Source organism: Calidris pugnax, unplaced genomic scaffold (genome assembly GCF_001431845.1).
Source record: "Calidris pugnax isolate Ruff unplaced genomic scaffold, ASM143184v1 scaffold44, whole genome shotgun sequence".
NCBI classification, from domain to species: Eukaryota; Metazoa; Chordata; class Aves; order Charadriiformes; family Scolopacidae; genus Calidris; species Calidris pugnax.
The window spans coordinates 32,812,222-32,831,298 of NW_015094506.1; the positions used below are offsets into that span (position 1 = coordinate 32,812,222).

The 19,077-nt window shown below is 41.2% G+C and overlaps 1 protein-coding gene across 1 annotated transcript in view; it reads right to left on the reverse strand.

Moving 5' to 3' along the window:
• Positions 1 to 7,052: 7,052 nt before the first annotated feature.
• The window catches only part of CTTNBP2 (cortactin binding protein 2), a 90,292-nt gene continuing 78,267 nt past the window's right edge, over positions 7,053 to 19,077 (reverse strand). Inside the window, exons 18-23 of the mRNA XM_014964029.1 lie at positions 17,639 to 17,844; positions 17,233 to 17,418; positions 15,377 to 15,437; positions 14,350 to 14,482; positions 12,395 to 12,496; positions 7,053 to 8,641 (exon numbers count right to left, since the gene is read on the reverse strand). Of these exons, the coding sequence (XP_014819515.1) occupies positions 8,396 to 8,641; positions 12,395 to 12,496; positions 14,350 to 14,482; positions 15,377 to 15,437; positions 17,233 to 17,418; positions 17,639 to 17,844 (934 nt within the window). The 3' untranslated portion in view covers positions 7,053 to 8,395. The remainder of the gene's footprint in view (positions 8,642 to 12,394; positions 12,497 to 14,349; positions 14,483 to 15,376; positions 15,438 to 17,232; positions 17,419 to 17,638; positions 17,845 to 19,077) is intronic.

A 19,077-nucleotide genomic window follows, 5' to 3' on the forward strand; every position in this document is an offset into this window, starting at 1 on the left:
CCAGAAGAGCGAGGTCTCGATCTTCTTCTGAATCTTAAACACAAACTGGTTCATAAACCTTGAATTTTTTTTTTTTTTTTTTTTTTTTTTTTTGCTACTGGTCTCTGATGTCACATTATGATGATAGAGCTGTTAAAAACGAGGGCAGAAGTTAGGCCAGGTACTGTCCAATGCTGTCTTTGTGCACTAAAGCGTTCTAGTGATGCAGACGTTTTAGATTTATCTTTTTTCTTTAAATAAAAAAAAAAAAAATAATAAAAAAAAGAAACTGGTTGTGCGGCACGTTACAGCACACACACACGCACACTCACACACACACACACGGTGCAGACGCCACAGACTCGCTCTGCTGCTTCCACGCTGGTGGTGGGTGCCGTTGCGGTGCTGCCGAGGTGCGGATGCGGTGCGGGGCCGGGCGGCACTAGGGGGTGCTGCGGGGCTCCGGAGCGGGGCCCGGCCCCGCCGCCTCCCGGCCCGCACTGCGGGGAGCAGCCGCCGGGCCCCGCACACCATCCTCTGTACCCCCCGGCAGGCGTTTGGCAACAGGAGGTCTCCAAAAAGAGCGCTCTGCCAGCCACACTCACGCCCTACAAACACGCCACGGCTGTGAGTGGGGTCTGGGCCTCTCCTGCCGCTTGAGCCCTAAAGCTGCAAACACACGCAGGTCTTGAAAATAGGCTTTTTTAGGCGTGATGCAGCAGCTGTGGCCCCCGCCGGTGGCCGCGTCCAGTGGGGCTGGTCCCTGTGCTCCAGGGACACTCAGAGGGTGCTGCCGGGTCAGGCCGAGCCTGCCTGTGCCAGAGCTGACCCTGGAGCAGCAGCTCACCCTGTCCCACTCATGTTTTCCTCTGGCTCTGTCCCACGTGACGTATCTTCTGTCCCTCACAACATACTTCCTCTGCAAATACACTTTTTCTTTCTGTCTTACTCTTTTCCTGCCCATTCCTTCATACTGTACTTCTCTTCTTCTCCCAGCACCCACCTGGGTCTCTTTCCTCTCTGTCTGCACGAGCATCTCCTTGCTTTGCCTCATTTTCTCCAGGAGGCCATGCCTCTTGCTCACAGAGACTTCTGGGCACCCTTCAGGCTCAATTTTTGCCATGTCACTGTTTGTCCACCACGAAGCTTTAGCCTTTGTAACAGCTGAAAACCAGCTGCATATTGAAGTAGCATCCCTTCCGAGTCCCATCTCCATTCCCCCTAGAACTGTTCACCTCACGCTGTGCATGGCTTTTCTCACCCAGCCAGCTCACCGGTCGTAGAAGTCCTTACGGTGTATGTGGAGGCCTGGGCTGCTGCGGGGTGGCCAAGCCCAAGGAGCCATGCCAAGGATCACTCTTGGTCAGGATGTTACTCAGAGGAGCAGACATACCAGGCGGGAGAGTTCATTGTCTAAATAAACAAGAAGATATGGAAAGATCAGCAGAAAAGAACCGCTGCGTCGTCAGAATCAGCGCACGCTTCAAAGCTTGCACAATTAGTAGTGTTAATTTGGGGGGCTTGCTATCGGAGAGAGTTCGGAGATGGCAAGTTGGACTGAGCAGGCAAGGGGACGTTTTACGAAAGGAAGAGGTAAATACAGCAGGAGCACGTAGTAGGTGGGACGTGTGTGGAAGCTGCTGATACAAACACTCAGAGGGAGCGCTTTGAAGGGAAAAATAAACCAGTGGAGTGACTGGCTCCCCGCCCTGTGGGACAACGCTCCTCCAAACAGCTTCTACCCTGGGTACCCGCCTAACCCCACCGCAGTGCCTGACCCAAAGGGCACCAGGAAAGATCCTGGAAAAATTGTTCCCTCTCTGCCCCCCGAGGGCAAGTGTGAAAAGGCTGGAGAAGAACGTGCTATTTCTTTCAGTCCAAAAATACTGCTTCAGCTGCTTTGGAGCTCAGGCTGGAACAGGAGGTAAATCACAACCAGCCTCCACAATGAGGAGGAGGACGGCATCTGCTTCCCACAGAGGTCGAGAAGAGCATGTTACCTTCCAGAATAAGCCTTCTTGTACTTGCTGTGAGCGGGATAACAGCTCCCAGGGCTGCTCGCCTGAAGCTGGTGGAAAATGGAGCACAAGGGGAAGAAAAAAAAAAAAAAAAAGAAAGGGTGTGGGGAAGCAAGCCCAGATTTTTCTAAAGGGAAAAAAAAATGTTAACATTTCAGGCCAGGGCTCGTGTCCCTTGCAGGAAAGTAAAAGCAAAGCACAGTAGTCACAATCCAGGTGGTTTTGGGGTGGAGGGGGGAGGAGGGTTGGTCACTTTGTAGTTGTTTTGTTTTAATTTTGTATTTTTTTATGCAACCGTGCCATTTAACTGCCAGAGACAAACAAGTGCCACGCTCCTCGCCATAAATTCACCCCAAACTTCCTCTTTGAAGACTCCTAAAGACTACTACAGTCAGGGTTAAAAAAAAACAACAATCCACCAAACCACACAAGGGGAAAAAAAAAAAAAAAAAAAAGGAAAAAAAAAATGAGGCCATAACCCAAGTACAGAGGAAGAAAAGAATAAACAATGACCTTCATAAACACAGGCAGAGCATTATTTAAGAGAATTTTTCTTTTCATGTGCTTCACTTCGCCTACCTTTGATAAAATAAAATAGTTATTAAAAAAATTAATCCTCCCAAAGCACTTTGTTATTAAAAGCACACACTTGTACTATGAAAACACATGTGTGTGCACAATATATGGCAGAAGAGAAGAGCACGCTGCCTCTAATGCTACAGGTGAACAATTAATTTTACAGTTGCTGGGAAGAAACAAAAAAAAAAATTGAAAAGAGTGAAATGACTCTGCAGAGGATCCGTAGCCCTCCTTGAGTGTGGAGGAGAAGGGGCAAGAGGGGCCAAACTGCTAATACAGCACTAAGGAGCTCTGGGGACAGGCACTGCCCGGCAGGGTTAGTGTCAACAGGCTGGACCTGTGCACTTTTTGCCATCTTCATAAATCTTACAGAGAAAACGACTACACGGAGCAGCTTGATTATCATCATTAGCGGGAACTGCTCAATATCTCACTGGGACCAAACAAGCCTGCTATTCCAAAGAAAAAATTTCGTTCACAGTTGCTTAATTAGTGCCTTACCAGCTTTAGTATTTTATTCATTAAATGTCTATTTCCAAAGTCTTTCTTAAGATCCACCTCCCCCATTTCCACAAGCCTCACATTCCTCAATCCATTGCACCTGCAGTATCAGAGCTGGTAAACACCCAGTTGCCTCCACACTTAGAATCATAGAATCGTTTAGGTTGGAAAAGACCTTTAAGATCATCCAGTCCATCTGTTAACCTATGACAGCCAAAGCCACCACTAAACCATGTCCCTAAGCACCATGTTTACACATCTTTCAAGTATCTCCAGGTCTGGTGACTCCACCACTTCCCTGGGCAGCCTGTTCCAATGCCTGACAACCCTTTCAGTGGAGAAATTTTTCCCAATATCCCATGTAAACCTCCCCTGGGACAACTTGAGGCCATTTCCTCTTGTCCTAACACCTGATACTTGGGAGAAGAGACCAACCCCTCACCTCTCTACAGTCTTCTTTCAGGTAGTTGTAAAGAGCAGTAAGGTCTCCCCTCAGCCTCCTTTTCTCCAGGTTAAACAACCTCAGCTCCCTCAGCTGCTCCTCATAAGACTTGTTCTCCAGACTGCTCACCAGCTTCATTGCCCTTCTCTGGAATCGCTCCAGCACCTCAATGTCTTGTAGTGATATTTGACGTGAGGCCTCACCAGTGCCGAGCACAGGGACACGACCACTTCCCCAGTCCTGCTGGCCACACCGTTTCTCATACAGGTCAGGATGCTATTGGCCACCTGGGCACACTGCTGGCTCATATTAAGGTCATTTGCTGCCAGGCAGCTCTCCAGCCACTCTTCCCCAATGCTGTAGCACTGCCTGGGGTCGTTTTGACCCAAATGAGGTACCTGGTGCTTGGCCCTGTTGAACCTCATCCCATGGATCCAGCCTGTCCCAATCCCTCTGTAGAGCCTTCCTACCCTCAAACTGATCAACATTCCTGCTCAACCTTGTATAGTCTGCAAACGTTCTGAGGGTGCACTCGATCCTCTTGTCCAGGTCATTGAGAAAGATGTTAAACAGAACTGGCCCCAAGACTTCTTGAATCTACTCTATTCAAGGAACGGGTTTAAGGTAATTCTCTGAAATGTAGCAGCTCTTGGAAAGGTGCCTTTTAAAACATTTCCTCGCATTAAGATTAATTCTTAATTGGCATTAGTTGTTGGAGGTCAGTTCAGAACTATAAACCTCATTGCATTTTATTTACTTTATCTAAAAAGTATTCAGTTAACTTTTTTCTACTCTTTCCAATGTAGATTTGGTATTTTAGCTCTACCATTACCTGGCTATGATTTAATGTTTGGGGGAAAAAAAAAATCACTTTAGAACTGTGTGTGCAATTGTTCACTAATGGATAATTAATTGCTGCCTAGAAGTCTTGCAAATGAAGTACCACGCAATGCAATACAGTAACACATTTCCTTTATAAACCCTCATGTTCTCCAAACCCAATTTCCTGTCCCTAGGAGAAACACTATTATTACTATTTTTATTCACCAGGACTAACTTCAACCTCAAAATACAATCCTTGTAAATGCAACTGGAGGTTTTCAAGTGATGACTAACTTCCTTGCCTGCTATTTTCTCTTCTTTCTCAACAGGTTCCTTCTCATTGTGACCAAAGCTTTAACCCATGAATGGGTTTTCTTAGTTTCTTCTCCCAAAATCTTTTAAACATTCCATAAAAAAGGCATGTGGGTGTCACTGATATGTTCAGGGCCCCCCCAGTTACCTCTGCTGTGTCTGCAATGAGCCTGTGAGTCTGGTACAGCCTTTGCAGCTGGACTATCCCTGTGCTCAGAAAGGGTTTCCTCTCTTCCAGACTTTCTTTCTTCCTCTAAATCCTTGAAATTAAAAGTCCTTTCTTTCTGATAGCTTAGCTGTGTGGAGGCTCCTGCCTCCTGAGTCTGTCTCTGCTACAGCCCAGCACAAACACACCTGGTGCTGCCTCCACAGTCACTTCAGGTTTCTGAAGAACAGCCCAATTCATCATTCTAAACTCTGTTAATTATGGTTTAAACATCATAAACATCACTTTAGCCAGAGGCAGCACCCAGAAAGCGGTCCCTCATACTTCTCCAAATTGGCTTGTTCCACAAACAGCTTCCACCTGTAGGGACTATTCTGGTTCTACAGTTTTACTGGAAAGATGGAGGGATTTAATTTGCTTTGTAAATCACTTGTGGGGAGAGGTGAGCCTCAGAAATTCAGGCCACCTGATTTTGCTCTTGTTGATGAATGTTGTTGAATGATGGAGCATGTTTCTTCACACTTTTAATTTTGGAGCTCAAGCTCAGCAACTAAACAACTGAGGTAAATATTGTTTGATGGTCTCTGACATTCTTTTAAGGAACATACTTCATGTTCTTTGTCAAGAAATAACCACAGGAGACAGGCTGAAAGATTTTATTTTTAGGACTCATTTGAAGTGGAAGAGCTGCGAAGTTTAGGACTTTGGAGGAGAATGATCTTTCCAGTTCCCCTGGTTGAAGAGATTGCATTGTGTGTAGGGAGTACAGTGTGGTCAGACAGGAGCTACACAAGGAGCCTGTGGAATGGATGCAGCCTCTGAGACTCCCCTGTACGTTCCTCCACGTAGGGTCTCTCTGTCTCCACGGACCCCACCTCTATTAAAGATGGGAAATGGGTACCAGATGGGAGTGGAGCAGCTTGGAGCAGCGTGGCCCACCATGGGTAGCACACTTAAAACCTCTCTGCTTGAGACACAGAAAGGAATGAAGAAAAAATATTTTCCTCATTACTAACCCAAAATGAGAGTAGTTGACATCACAAGTCACGTATACAGGGCGCTGTTTGTAGCATCACAGGAAGAGAACGAAGCCAGAGTGAAGCCCCCAGCTCACGAGCAGAGCCTGGCCGTGCTTCTGCACCATCCAAGTGATGAACCCACAGAGAAGATGGGATTTTCAAGGGCAAACTATTTTATGGTTGCGTGCTTTCCAGCATGGGAGGGCAGGAACTTGGCCTAACAGGAAGGAGAGCTTCACAGCTGCTACAGAAGAGTCAATTCAGGAGATGTGGAAAATACCATGTGATTAAAGAAGTACGAGGATCACAGACTGCGTTGAACTGACAGACAGACAGACAAAGTGACAGCAGTCAACAAGGTAAAGGATGCAGATGGAGAGCGATGAGGACAGCAGGCTGAAAAGAAGGGCTAATGAGGGCATTGAAAGGCAGCGCTAAATTTAGTAACAGGGACCTGACTTTCAAACCATGAACAGATGATCAAAGTCACTCCGTCTTCTGCAGATTTTCACTCAAAGTACAGCACAGAAGACCTTTGATTCTCACAGACAATATACAGTCTTAAAATATATCTCAAAACAGGTTTTAGGACACGGTGCCCAAGATCTTCCCACACAGAAGCATGCTCCTAACGCTTGATCTAAATGAGGTCTGACATTTCCAAGGTGTATTTTCCATGTAGAACAAACCTTGCTAAGAACATCAGAATTTTTCTTCTTACTTTTCTTCTTCTTTTTTTTTTTTTAAAGTTGATTTATTGTTATTACGAATCCTGATGTTGTAACTTGTGTGATCGCTACAAAAAAACCATTTTCCATCTTGTGTTCCTCCTCACCATGAAATCCACAGCCGAGCTGCTCGCACGAGCTGCAGCCCGTGGGGACGGCTGAGCCCCACTTCTCTCTGACCTACAGCTGCTCCCGGCCGGCTCTTCTGCCAAGAGCCAACTCCAAAAGTACCGTGACATTTTCCAGCACCAAAATTATCACAAGAAAAGCCCCAAACCAACCCTCCCCAACCTCTAGAGAAGTCATCGGTATTCAGTTAGATGTTACTATCATACAAGAAATTGAAGCTTTAATTAAAAAAAAGTGCTTACTGAAAGATACTGTACTTTCTAAATACACTGTGTGGGAAATGATTACAGAAACAAGCTTCTAATATTTTGTATCCCTAGAGATAACACACACGTACAAACAGCAAGACAGACAATATGCAGTACAAAAATTTTATTGACATGAGTTTGGGATGACTGTTTTACATACAAAGGTGGAGCGTTGGGGAACAGTGGGGTGATCCTCTCCTCCTCCAGGCTTTGCTTGAGAAAAATGCTACTTTGGAAATGCAGGGTGTGACCACGTTACTGTCCACAGCTCTCAAAGCCACCTCCTGAGAGCTGGTCAGAAGGCTCTGATCTCAGGGAAACTGGACTCTCCTCCGCCGAGCAGGGAGGTGTGGACACAGCTGGTGGTTCCACCATCACAGCTCACACGGAGCCCTGCAACCGCCCCATGGGGAGCCAGGGGAAACAGCCCCTTCCAGCAACTCTCCCACCCGGGAACAGGATCCACCTCTGTCGGGGAGGGGCAGGGAGGGGGGAAATGAAAAAGACTTAATTTTTACTGCGACTCGAGTATCATTTCACAGCAATTACATCTTAAATCCACACTAGAAATTGATAATTACATAGGAGCTCATGTTAGCGCCACTGCATCAGCTCTGCTAACACTGGAGTTCAGCTTGTGCTCAAATCCCTTCTCAGGAAAATCTGGTTCTGTAAAACACTATTATTTCTCGGATACTTGCAAAACACTACTGAAGGATAGAAAAGTTTGTACAGTATACAAGAAAAACTAAGTTAATAAATGATCACATTTGCTTCAATTCTATCAAAGAATAAGAGTCTGAGAAAAATAACTTTTATTGCATTTTAATTTCTCAATCTCTTTCCTTTTTGAAGAGATAAAAGTTGTAATGGAAAGTCATGACGTTTTAGATGAAGATAAGCTCGGGAGAAACAAACTCACAATTCAGCAGGCAGGTGATGGGGAAATCAAAGTATTTAATATGGCTTGTAGCTGAAAGTAATTGATCTGCATTTCCAATCATTTTAGTTATTGCCACATTCCATTAATTTTTCATTAAGTGAAGATAAAAACATGTCTTTAAAAGCATGTACAATAGCTTTAAGCCATTGCTGTACATATTGTGCAATTCATCTGAATGCAGTTTAACACGTGAACTTAATAGAATATATTTATGTACAGTATATACACAAACAGAATCCTGTGGTAATACCCCTGAATATTATCATTGAAGCGAGTAATTTTCATAAGAAAAGAAGAAAAAAACATCTATGAAGGTGGCAAAACTGCCCATTTCTGAAATTTAAATCAATATAATTTCCAGCTGATTTACATAGAAATAAAACTGTGGTCCTGTACAAAATTTACATTACAGGGAAACAGTTTATTTTTAAAAAATATTTACAGATTTGAGTACTTGGTTCTTTGCAATAGAGATTATATGAACACAGAAAATTGTATGGTAGGCAGGTTCATTTATTAGATTTTTCTATTTGTTCTTTTTTGTGCAAATTCCAAATCTCTCTTTTTGTGTTATTATCTGCCTCTATTTGCCTTGTATTACTGCTGCTGCTTTTCTTGGTGTTCTGCGAGGGCTGGGTGACTTTGCTTCTAGGAACAGGAAGAAAAGATTTCACTCTTGAAACACCCAGCTCTGGCTTTGATTTACTGTTGCTGCTTTCCACAGTTCGACTGCTGCTGAGAGGACGCGTTCCATCCTACAAATCAAAAAGAACCCAAACATTTTCTCTATAAATAATTATTGCAGTTTGACCTGGAAAACAACCAACCAACCCATCCTACCAGCCCCATGGAACCCTTGGGATTTGCAGTCTTTTGCGGTTTAATATTCAGCTTCTCAATATTTGGTGAACAAACTATGACTCTTTTTTGCCTCTTTGACTGAAAGGAAATACCATTACCATAGAATCAGAGAATAGAATCATAGAATTGTCTAGGTTGGAAGGGACCTTAAAGATCATCTAGTCCAGCCATCAACCTAACTCTGACACAAAAATAAATAAGAAATAGGAAATAAAAATTACTAAACTATATTCCTGAGGACCATGTCTACCCATCTTTTGAACACCTCCAGGGTTGGTGCCTCAACCACTTCCCTGGGCAGCCCATTCCAATGCTTGATAACCCTTTTGGTGAAGAAATGTTTCCTAATATCCAACCTAAACCTCCCCTGGTTCAACTTGAGGCCATTTCCCCTTGTCCTATCTCCTGTGACCATCTTAGAACACCCAAATAAGCCAATGGAGTTTAGGCATTGCCATTGAAAAAATCCCTTAAATTTGATTCTCAGATGTCTCAATTTCAGGAGTACTCAAATAAAAAAATGCAAGTTCTTTCCTTCATTACTGTGGCAAAACGACAGCTGCAGCCACAGCTAAAATGGAAAAAATGGAAATTTAGGTCCTTATGAGCAAAAAAATCAGCTTTACAGCTTGAATAAAGATATTCACTTTTTGGGTACCATCAAAGCCATAAATAATAACAAAATAATCATGACAAAAATAATACTCATAAGTTGAAATGCTATTTTAATCCATAACCTTAAAGATTGCTTTCTTCAAAATTAGATTTTGGTATCTCAAATTATTTACGCTAAGAAGCTACATTCTTAGAAACTGGATCATATTCACCCTGCCCAAATACAGACACATGAAGGGCTGAAGTCAGGTACGTTATCATTTTTTGTTCCTTTATAGTAACAGAGAAAGAGGTTCGTTACGGCGTTTTATGACGATCACTAATAAGTATCTTTAACGAGAGATGCCTCCTCTCCACCGGCAGGAAAGGAGAACTTGGACTTTAACTGTTGGCATCACTTGAATCCAGATCACCCTCTGGGCAGCAATATTAAAAAGTTCATTTTCACCATCAGCTGCTGCTCTTTGCATAAAGGTCGGTGGTGTGAAAACAGCCCGTTCAGCCCTGTCTGTTCCTTATTCATCCTCCAATCCATCAATTTGTTTGTTTCCTGCATCAAAGATTTTGCATCTCTTACTCGTTTTCTCTTTCTCCGTCACATACTTGAAAGCATGTTTTCCTTACAGCCAATTAAAAAAATTAATTATGGTTACATTGCTCTTTTAAGTAATTTGTCTCATTACTGTTGATCAGATCTGTTCTGCTCATGCGGGATTGCTTTTGTTACCTACAGAATTCTATTTCCTTTTACAAAAAGATGCTTTTGTAATCTCAAACTTTTTTTCAGACACCAGTTCTTGCCAGTCCACAGGTTTAAATTGCCTCTGAAAATTTGACTGCTGCTTCTAAACTGAGACAGTGCTCTTCCAGATTGTTGATAAATTTATTGTAGTAATGATTAGAAACAAAGCTTGTCATTCAGTTCGCCCTCTTGCCCTCTAGCAAGAGGTTGGATTGTGTTTCCTTTGTTTTGGCCAACATTTCCCCACAAAGACATGGGAAATCAACTTTTTTTATTGTATATGAAATCTTTTGATTAAGTTCCTCCAAAAAATGAGAGGTAGCTAAGCTTGTCTACCTTCAGAGGCAATGTTAGATATGCCTTACATTTGTTAGAAGGACTCTTAAAAGGAAAAAAATACACTAGGAAAAATTTACAGTAGGAAGGGGTAGGTCAGCTGATTTACCCAGCTCTACAGACATCACTACTATGTGAAGCTCTGATTTGGAATGTCTGGAATGAATGTGTTTAGAGAAATAGTCAAAAGCAGTATATTAAAACGTGGATCTGCAATGTCAAAATTGTTTCTATTAGTGGAGACTGTTCTCTGGATTTTAAGTAAAATTACAGAAAATATTCGGATATGAAAAAACATGATGGTAAGGGTGGTAAGTCATCTCATCCAACTTTAGCTTTTTTAATACTTTTATGTGCAAGTTAAGCTATTTTCAGGTACTTCACTGTACCTGCAGAAAATAGACAGAGTGTCTCTAGAAAACAGTTTATCAGAGTCAGATAAAAGTGTCTGGATTGGAGTCTAGAGGAGCCCTAGTGAAGGAACACGGGCAATGCCCTGGCACAGGTTAATTGAGCCGTGTGCTCAGAAACTTATTGGAGAATAAGTCTTATGAGGAGAGGCTGAGGGAGCTGGGGTTGTTCAGCCTGGAGCAAAGGAGGCTGAGGGGAGACCTTATTGCTCTCTACAACCACCTGAAAGGAGGCTGTAGGAAAGCAGGGGTCGGTCTCTTCTCCCAAGTCACAGGCGACAGGACAAGAGGAAATGGCCTCAAGTTGCGCCAGGGGAGGTTCAGGTTGGATATTAGGAAACATTTTTACACTGCAAGGGTTATTAAGCCTTGGAATGGGCTGCCCAGGGAAGTGGTTGAGGCACCAACCCTGGAGGTGTTCAAAAGATGGGTTGACATAGAGCTTAGTGACATGGTTCAGTGATGGGGTTTTATCAGAGTTACGTTGATGGTTGGACTAGATGACCTTAAAGGTCCCTTCCAACCTAGACAATTCTATGATTCTACGATTTGAAGCTCTCCTGATGTTAAAAACCAGAAGGCGCAAGAAAGGGGGAAAAAGTGTAACAACAGAGAAAGCATAATTTTTACTTTATATCCAAGGAATGAAAACTAAGCAGGATATAATTTCATCTTCATACTTAGTAGGGATGTTAGCACCCACAAAAAATGACTTCAACTTCTGAAAAGAAGGAGATAGTGGGCCTCCTACATCTTCCAGCAGAACTCAGCTTCTCTTCCTACTCTGAAACTGCTCTGAAGTTAGGCAAGTTTGTTTACATTTAGACTATCTTTTCCCACAATCACCAAAATTACAACATAGGGTTTTTTCTTGATTTCTCATCAATAATATGGCAAGACAACTGTATATTCCAACAAATAGCAAGGTAGAAAAAAGAAATTCAATCTCCCTTTTAAAAAAATTGCTGTCCATCACAAACTCTGGTAATACTCTGGTAGTATCACATCTCAAAGTTTCTAGCGCTGAGAACTTTGACACCAGAGCAGCTCAATTTTACTTAGGAAAAAAAGTGGTTTCAAATCATATATATTTGAGCAATTGCCACAAAAACACCCCCCCAAAACCCCACCAGCCAGCAATTTTACATCAAGAACTTAAAAAAGCTTTGTGCTTTTGCAAACTTACTGAATAACATTAATTGGGGGAAAAAATGAATGTGGGGCTTTTATTTCTCTCAAAATCTGAAGCAAATAACTTAAAACGTCAAAGTAACATCAACAACACTTGGCCTAGGGAGATGGCTTTATGTAAACATGAAAACTGAAGCAAATACATCCATTGTTTAATTAAATCTTTAGTTCCCATTAAGACACGTGGAGGAAGCTTGGCATGGTGCGTCCAGCAAGTTTCCTAAGAATCATGAGAGTTTATTCTTATGATAAACAGGCACTGGAACACTCATTCTTTTGATCTAATCCGGAATTCGATTTTGGAGAAACTCAAGACACCTTCCCGATCCTACTGCAAAACTGGTTTGACCCACCTTTTGTGCTGTTGTTTTACTCGGGTTAGTACCGCTTGCTGAAAATACAGGACTTTTCTGAGAGTTATTGAACATCAATAGCTCATCCTTAGAATCTGCAATCTAAAAAATGATGAGAAAATGGTGATTTATTTTTTTTTTAGTTATTCCCAGCAGAGATTATGTTTGAATTTGCCAAATTTTGGAGTCTTGATTTTATTTTCATGTAGCTTCTGTACAATGCAATGTGTAAATATTCAAAGAATGATTAAAACATCTTTCTTTTACACTTCAGTGTGTTTGTAGGAGATGGGAGATAGATTTCATGTCGACTGGTACCAGAGGATGATTAAACATACATTTCCAGAGCAATGCTATTCAGCGAAACTTAAGGGCAGTTTCCCATTAAATTTTATCCAGCCCCAGAACCATCACTGAAAGGAACCATCCTTTTCTCTTTCTCCTGCCGTGTTTCTTCCCTATGTTTTTCCATCAGACCTTGTGACCGTGCAACAGCAGCCAAAGCCTGATCAGTGTTCTGTCCTCACTGCAAATGAGGGATCTGATCCGGTTCTACTCTGCAATGGCAAAAGTACTTGGTCCCAACATCCCAGAGGCAGCAGGAACATTCGAGTGAAAGTGCAAATTAGTGAGTAGAAGCACTTATTTTGATGGCAGCCTTAAATTCCATCACACAACGACAACATGCAACAGCACCCTCACTTCTGCACGGCTCCTCTGGGCACTAGGGAATCAACAACAGAAATTCCAGGCAGGGATGGTTCCACCCATGGTGAGGAAACCGAACAAAAGACAGTGACATCTATCTCCTTCCTTATCTAACTCGTATTTCCTTGCATTGTCAACGATGAGCAATGACATTTTACGTTATTAAACACAATTTTAAGTTGGTTACCACTTCTTTAAGCACATCCCATCCTTTCACAGACAGCTAATGGTATAGCCCTGCTCCCTGACTGGGGATTAGCTTGCCAGCTTGGTGCCTGTGACTCATGCGAGTACTGTAAATACTTTAAAAAAACACAACTCAAAACAGCATTTCATTAAATAGGTTGAAAAATCTTCCCAAACGCAGTATTTCTTTTTTAAATAAAAGCTTGGTTGACGTCTAAGAACAAATAGAATACTTAATAAAGCAAACCTAATTCCTAGAGGCTGTACTGCAGAGCCTAAATGGTCAACAGCCTAAGACTGACTCCGTGTCTCAAAAGACAGGGATCAGCTGCTCCTGTGTGACCACAGGCTGCTGTCACAGCCATCCAGTCAGCTGTGCCAGGAGGAAAGAAGGAAAAGAATAAATAGCTGCAGCTACAGGGAGAGCCGGATGCTTTTGGTGGCGAAGGGAAAAGGAGAGAGATCCACAGCTCCACCCTCTGCCCCAACAGCCCTCCCGTAACCACCCACAAACCATCCCAGGGTAGAACTCAGCCCCAGCCCTGAAACCTCCTTCACCCTCTTCTGCCACCGTTACACAACAAGAACTAGGCCAATCCAGTCCTTCTTGCTTGGGGCAGCAAAGCTGAATTTTGCCTACAGAGCAGAGGAGCTTTGAGCCGTTTCCTCAATGCGCGATGCATTTTAGGAAAAAATTCCTATGTCTTTAAGCCTGCAAAACAGCTTCCCAGAGGAAGCAATGATAACTTGAAAGGTAACGCAGGGAACACTAACACAGAGAAGGCTACTGGCTCTGGCGTTTGTGAACTTATAAAGTTCCACCTCCACTGCAAAAACCTCTACAAGAAAAAATAGTGAAGATGTAATTTAAAATAATGTACATTAGAGCAGAACACTTATTCTCAAATGTATAATTTATGAGTTGATTTTGGCTTACTCCCAAATAATTCAATAATTTTCTTCAGTTCAAGCAGTGCTTGTAAATTAAAAATTTATTTTAAACACAGAGCAATCAACTGCATATGGTAATGATGTAAATTATTTAAAAACCTTGTGTTTACCTTGCTTATATCAGGCTCAGATTTGCTGGAACACATACTTTGAAGTTCCTGCACAAGATCTACTTCATCATCAGAACCAAGGGACAGCCTTTGCTCCAGATTTAATGTTCTCAATTGATCCTTCTCTGAAGATCTGTTTTTTTTTTTTTTAAAAAAAAACAAACCAAAAGAACAATTAAAATTAAACTATGACAGAGAATTTAAAAATAAATATTATACACACCTAGAAAATAGTAATTTCTTTCCAAATGACTTTTACTACCATAAACAGAAAGAAAATAACATGTAAGTAAGTGGCAGCAATAGATATCAATAGTTGTTATATCACAAATTTTCTTTCTATTTAAATTATTCTCTCCATTCTGAAGTTCTAACAAAGCCCACTATGTTCAAAGATTCTCCTCTTTTTAAGAGGGAGCAGTCAATTTTGCTCCATTCTCCTTTTTGGACTTAATTCCAAACACTTTAAAAACCCCTTGGCATGCTTGAAGTGTAAGTATTCTGTGCTCTCTGTGCCTGGGAATATGGTAGAACCAAGGTTTCAGATTGACTAAGGTCTCTGATGCAGTTCCCTCTGGCTAATTCATACACTTCCTTAGAGAAACTCTGCACCATTTAAACTAAACTGCGTGTCCTGTACCATTCTGAAATGCCATTCAGTAAGTGAAAAGAGCCAGAGGAGTTTTTAAAATAAAATGCCAGGTGAAAAAAGCACAGGGTTGGCTTTTTATGGCAAAGTAAGTGTTACATAATATTCTTAAGTCATGGACTATTCAGTTCCATAAAGAGACACGTAGTGCTGCAAGGCTTGAAATACTGAAATGGGTTCTAAAATTATATCAAAGCACATAAATTTTATTTTCTCTCATAAATGAAAATTAAAAAAGAATTCCTTTCTTCAGATGTAGAACCAGCACATTACAAATACAAGCTCTTCATCTATTCACTATAATGTCCTGCTTTACAACACAATTTTACCATCTATATTGTTTGCTGGGTGTTACAAATACCAGAAACTAAAACTTACTTTGGGGCGAGAGAAGCTCTTTTCTTACAGTTTGGTTGCAACATCGTCTTGGATTTTATACCTGCACAAAAGCGAGATTGACATTAGTGTGTTGTCTTATGTGGTGATTTCTACTTTTAAAAATCTGTGATAAACAGGGAAAACGTGTTCCCATTTACTGGCTAATTATATCTACAGGGTCTGTTAGAGATCAGAATACAGCCCTTGAAGCTGTTCAGAGCAGCACTGGGGCCGCACGGTGCTGCTAAAATGGCAAAGGGGGCAGGAGTTGCCCAAGCTTTTGTGGAAGACAGGACAGGAGGTTTCTGTGTGAGGCACTTCAGCCACCCTCACCGCTTCTCCCAAAGAGAAATAACTTGTCAACAGGAAAAGATTTAAGTTTGCTTCATTTAAGTAAAATCAAACTTACCCCTACCTGGAATCAGGAAAAACATTTGATACTGACAGTCTGAAATGGAAGGCTACCAACATTAAGTTCACCATCCCATGTTTTACTTATATTCACAGAGATTAACTGGACTCCAGGAACATTCTCAGGTACAAGATACAGTATCAACCACCCTCCTTCAGGTTATGTTCATTTGATTTCTTAAATCCTCTTAGTGGGATTAGATAAATTCACAATTCAGAGAACTAGCAAGCAAAATCAGGACATTAGAGTTGCAGTTCAGCAAAAGCAGACTTCTTTCTGAACAAGAGCTCAAGAAATTAATAGCTCAATTTAACATCACAATGTACCAGGCATCAAGTATTTCAGTCTTTTATATCTGAGATAATTGAGGCTAGAATCCTACTGTTTCTGAAGTGTGTGTGCGGGGAAGCATCTTTCTCTCTAAATCCCTCCCTAACTCTTCTCTCTGAAGGAGATATTTTTGCTTTCAGAAAATGAAGGTAAGTCATTTGATTTTGTCCTCTAGAAGTTTTCCTGTTCTACCTTGTATTCGGTTATGGTATTCCTAAGTTTTCCTTCTGGACAGATGGGTACTTTTAGAAGAACGTTGCTTCTGCAGGTATCCAGACATTATCCCTGTGTGGCAAACTGCTTGTGAGATAGCTTAGGAGCTTGAGGTGAAAAGACATTTTAGAAGTGTCAGCTACTAACACAGCTTTCACATTTCTACACATGCATAGGCCCAGCCATACCAAGCCTTCTTTTCTTTATCGAGCAGCAAACTGAAATTCATGTGGAAACTTCTTGAAAACTTCACAGTATCTGTGACTACTCAGAAGTTTTTATGTTTATTTTTTGCAATTAAAGTGAAAATCAAATGGAAATCTTCAATTTAAAACCAAAGATCTCTTCCTTCCACTACAGGGCTTCTGGGTTATTCTACTCCATTTATCTAACAAGATTGAACAAAGGATGCATGATCTGACAATGCATGTATTCATTTATTTTCACTTGGATTCAGACAATAGAAATTATTGTAATGAAGTCATAAAGTACATGTAAAAAAAAAACCCCAAATTAGGTATGCTGTAAATTTGGTGCAGAATTAAAGAGTACCAATCAAGTACTGAAGCTTTCTCTCATCTGGTATTGAGGAAGAGAATGACAGAGCATCATTCCATGCAATATGAGGTGGAGCCATCTGAGCCAAAGCCCACATTGTTACCAGACAACAGGAAGGCCATTAGAACAAACAAACAAACAAAACCTATTAATTAGGATACCGCACAGTCACAAAGAAGTAATATTTTTGGGGAAAAGTAAAGAATTTTTTACAGGTAAACATAAAGACGCATGTCATTTAATTGAGAATTTTTAATTAATGATGTAGAAGAAAAATTAGATTTGTATTGACGCAGCTTAAAACCCCACACCTTCTTTCAGAATTGAAAAGGGAAAGCTTTACCTTCAGCATTTGTCTCCTGCTTATTCCATGACTGGGAGGATAAATGGCCTGACTTTTTGCGAGGACTTGTGCTCACTTTTCTCCAAGAAGCATTCTCACCTCTTTTCTTACTACAGTTCTTGTAGCTCGAAACCACGGATAAAGGAAAATTTCCTCCCTTAAAATCTGCTATATAATTGTCTAGCTCTGAAAGAAAAGTAGAACAATGTTAAGAAGAATTGACTGTTGCAAATGGTTCTTCTTTGACTACAACTACTTAGTTTAGTGACTGTAAATGTTATTAACCACACACCTCCCATCATAACCATAGTTATGTTTCGTGGAAGTGTTAAAAAAGGAAACGAACAGTTAAAAGCCCCACTTTGGCAACGTACAAGTACTTGCCTTTCAGACTGTTCACAGTTACCTGTTCTGGGTAGAGGACAGCCGTGCAAAACAGCTTTATTTAGCAAGATACTGAGAGCAGCTTTAACTACAGCCTGTTGACCTTGGCTTGGACTTTTTTTGGCTATTGCTTGTCCTGGTACAGACGGTCTTTTCACCGAGGCTCTGGAGAGTATTGCTTCTTGAACTCTGGGAGCTATCACAGCATTCCATAACTTGGACATCCACCTGTAGGCATACAAACCATCTGTTGGCTTCAGAGACAATTATCAAACCCCAAGATTTTATACTTTGGGAAACACAGCAGCTTTTGCTTTTTCAGGAAGCACACGTATTTCGGACTTTCTATTGTATCCCATGTCAGAGAGGAGCTTATTTCATTTAAGGTAGGGTTTACTTGTTTGTTTTATATTAAATTCTTCGATCTAATTTTTTTCAAGTTGCTTTGGCAAACTATTGACCATCTGATGCTTTTCCTCCTCCAGATAAGAACTATAAAATATCCTTTTCATTTTAAGGCTAAAAGAAAGAATGTCCCAGAAAGACGTACATTCATGTATATACAAAAAAACCCATCCTCTTTTCACCTTTGCCAGTGCGTGGAGAAGTTTCCATGCTTGCAGGTGCTCAGTCACAGCCTGTTTGCTGCCAAAGTGGGAAAAAGGAGGTATTCAGCTATGATTGCACCCTTTCCAGTATTCTTCCATTTCCAAACTTGTCCAGCTGACAAGCCCTTTCTATTCGTACAGCTGCCTTGCTCTCCTTTTGTTTATTTGATCTATGGTGAACTGTGTTTCCAGGATGCTGTGGATTTTCCAGATTGTCTGGTTTAGAGACTGGGTCTGATTACAAAAACGTGATTCAAAGGGACATGGTTCTTCTGGGACTTTTGCTTTTTTTAAGAGAGAAATATTATGTTGTTTTAGCACAGAAGTGAAAAATTTGTATTAGGAAATGAATAAATGCTATTTCTTGCAGCTTGTAGTTCTCAAGGGATAATTCACTCCTAGGGCTCAGTTCACATCTAGAGCAGACACTGAGACAATCTTTTTTAGATCAAATCCAACTCTTTTTTTTTTTTAACTCCTCTAATGGGAGGAAGATGGTGAGATTGAGAGCCAGAAGGTTATATCAAAGGTCTATAGGAAATGACAGGCTACAATGCTGTGTTTTGGTTTTGTAGAAATCCATTCAGAAAAAGTGAAGGCTAAAATGTGTGTTTGACTTAAATGAACCATTCTGGTGGATGTGTTGATACACAGAAGCCATCTTATTACCCAAAAGATTATGATGATTTTTTTTGCTTTTTCTTTTTAAAGAGGTTTTTTTAAGTTAGAATGCATGAATCATTTGGTAGATGTATTTTTGGTTAGTTGTGAGGCATAAGATTGAGTTTTTATGATATATAATTATGCTACAAAGTGCTGGAATTAGCTTGATAAAACTTACATTATTTAGAAA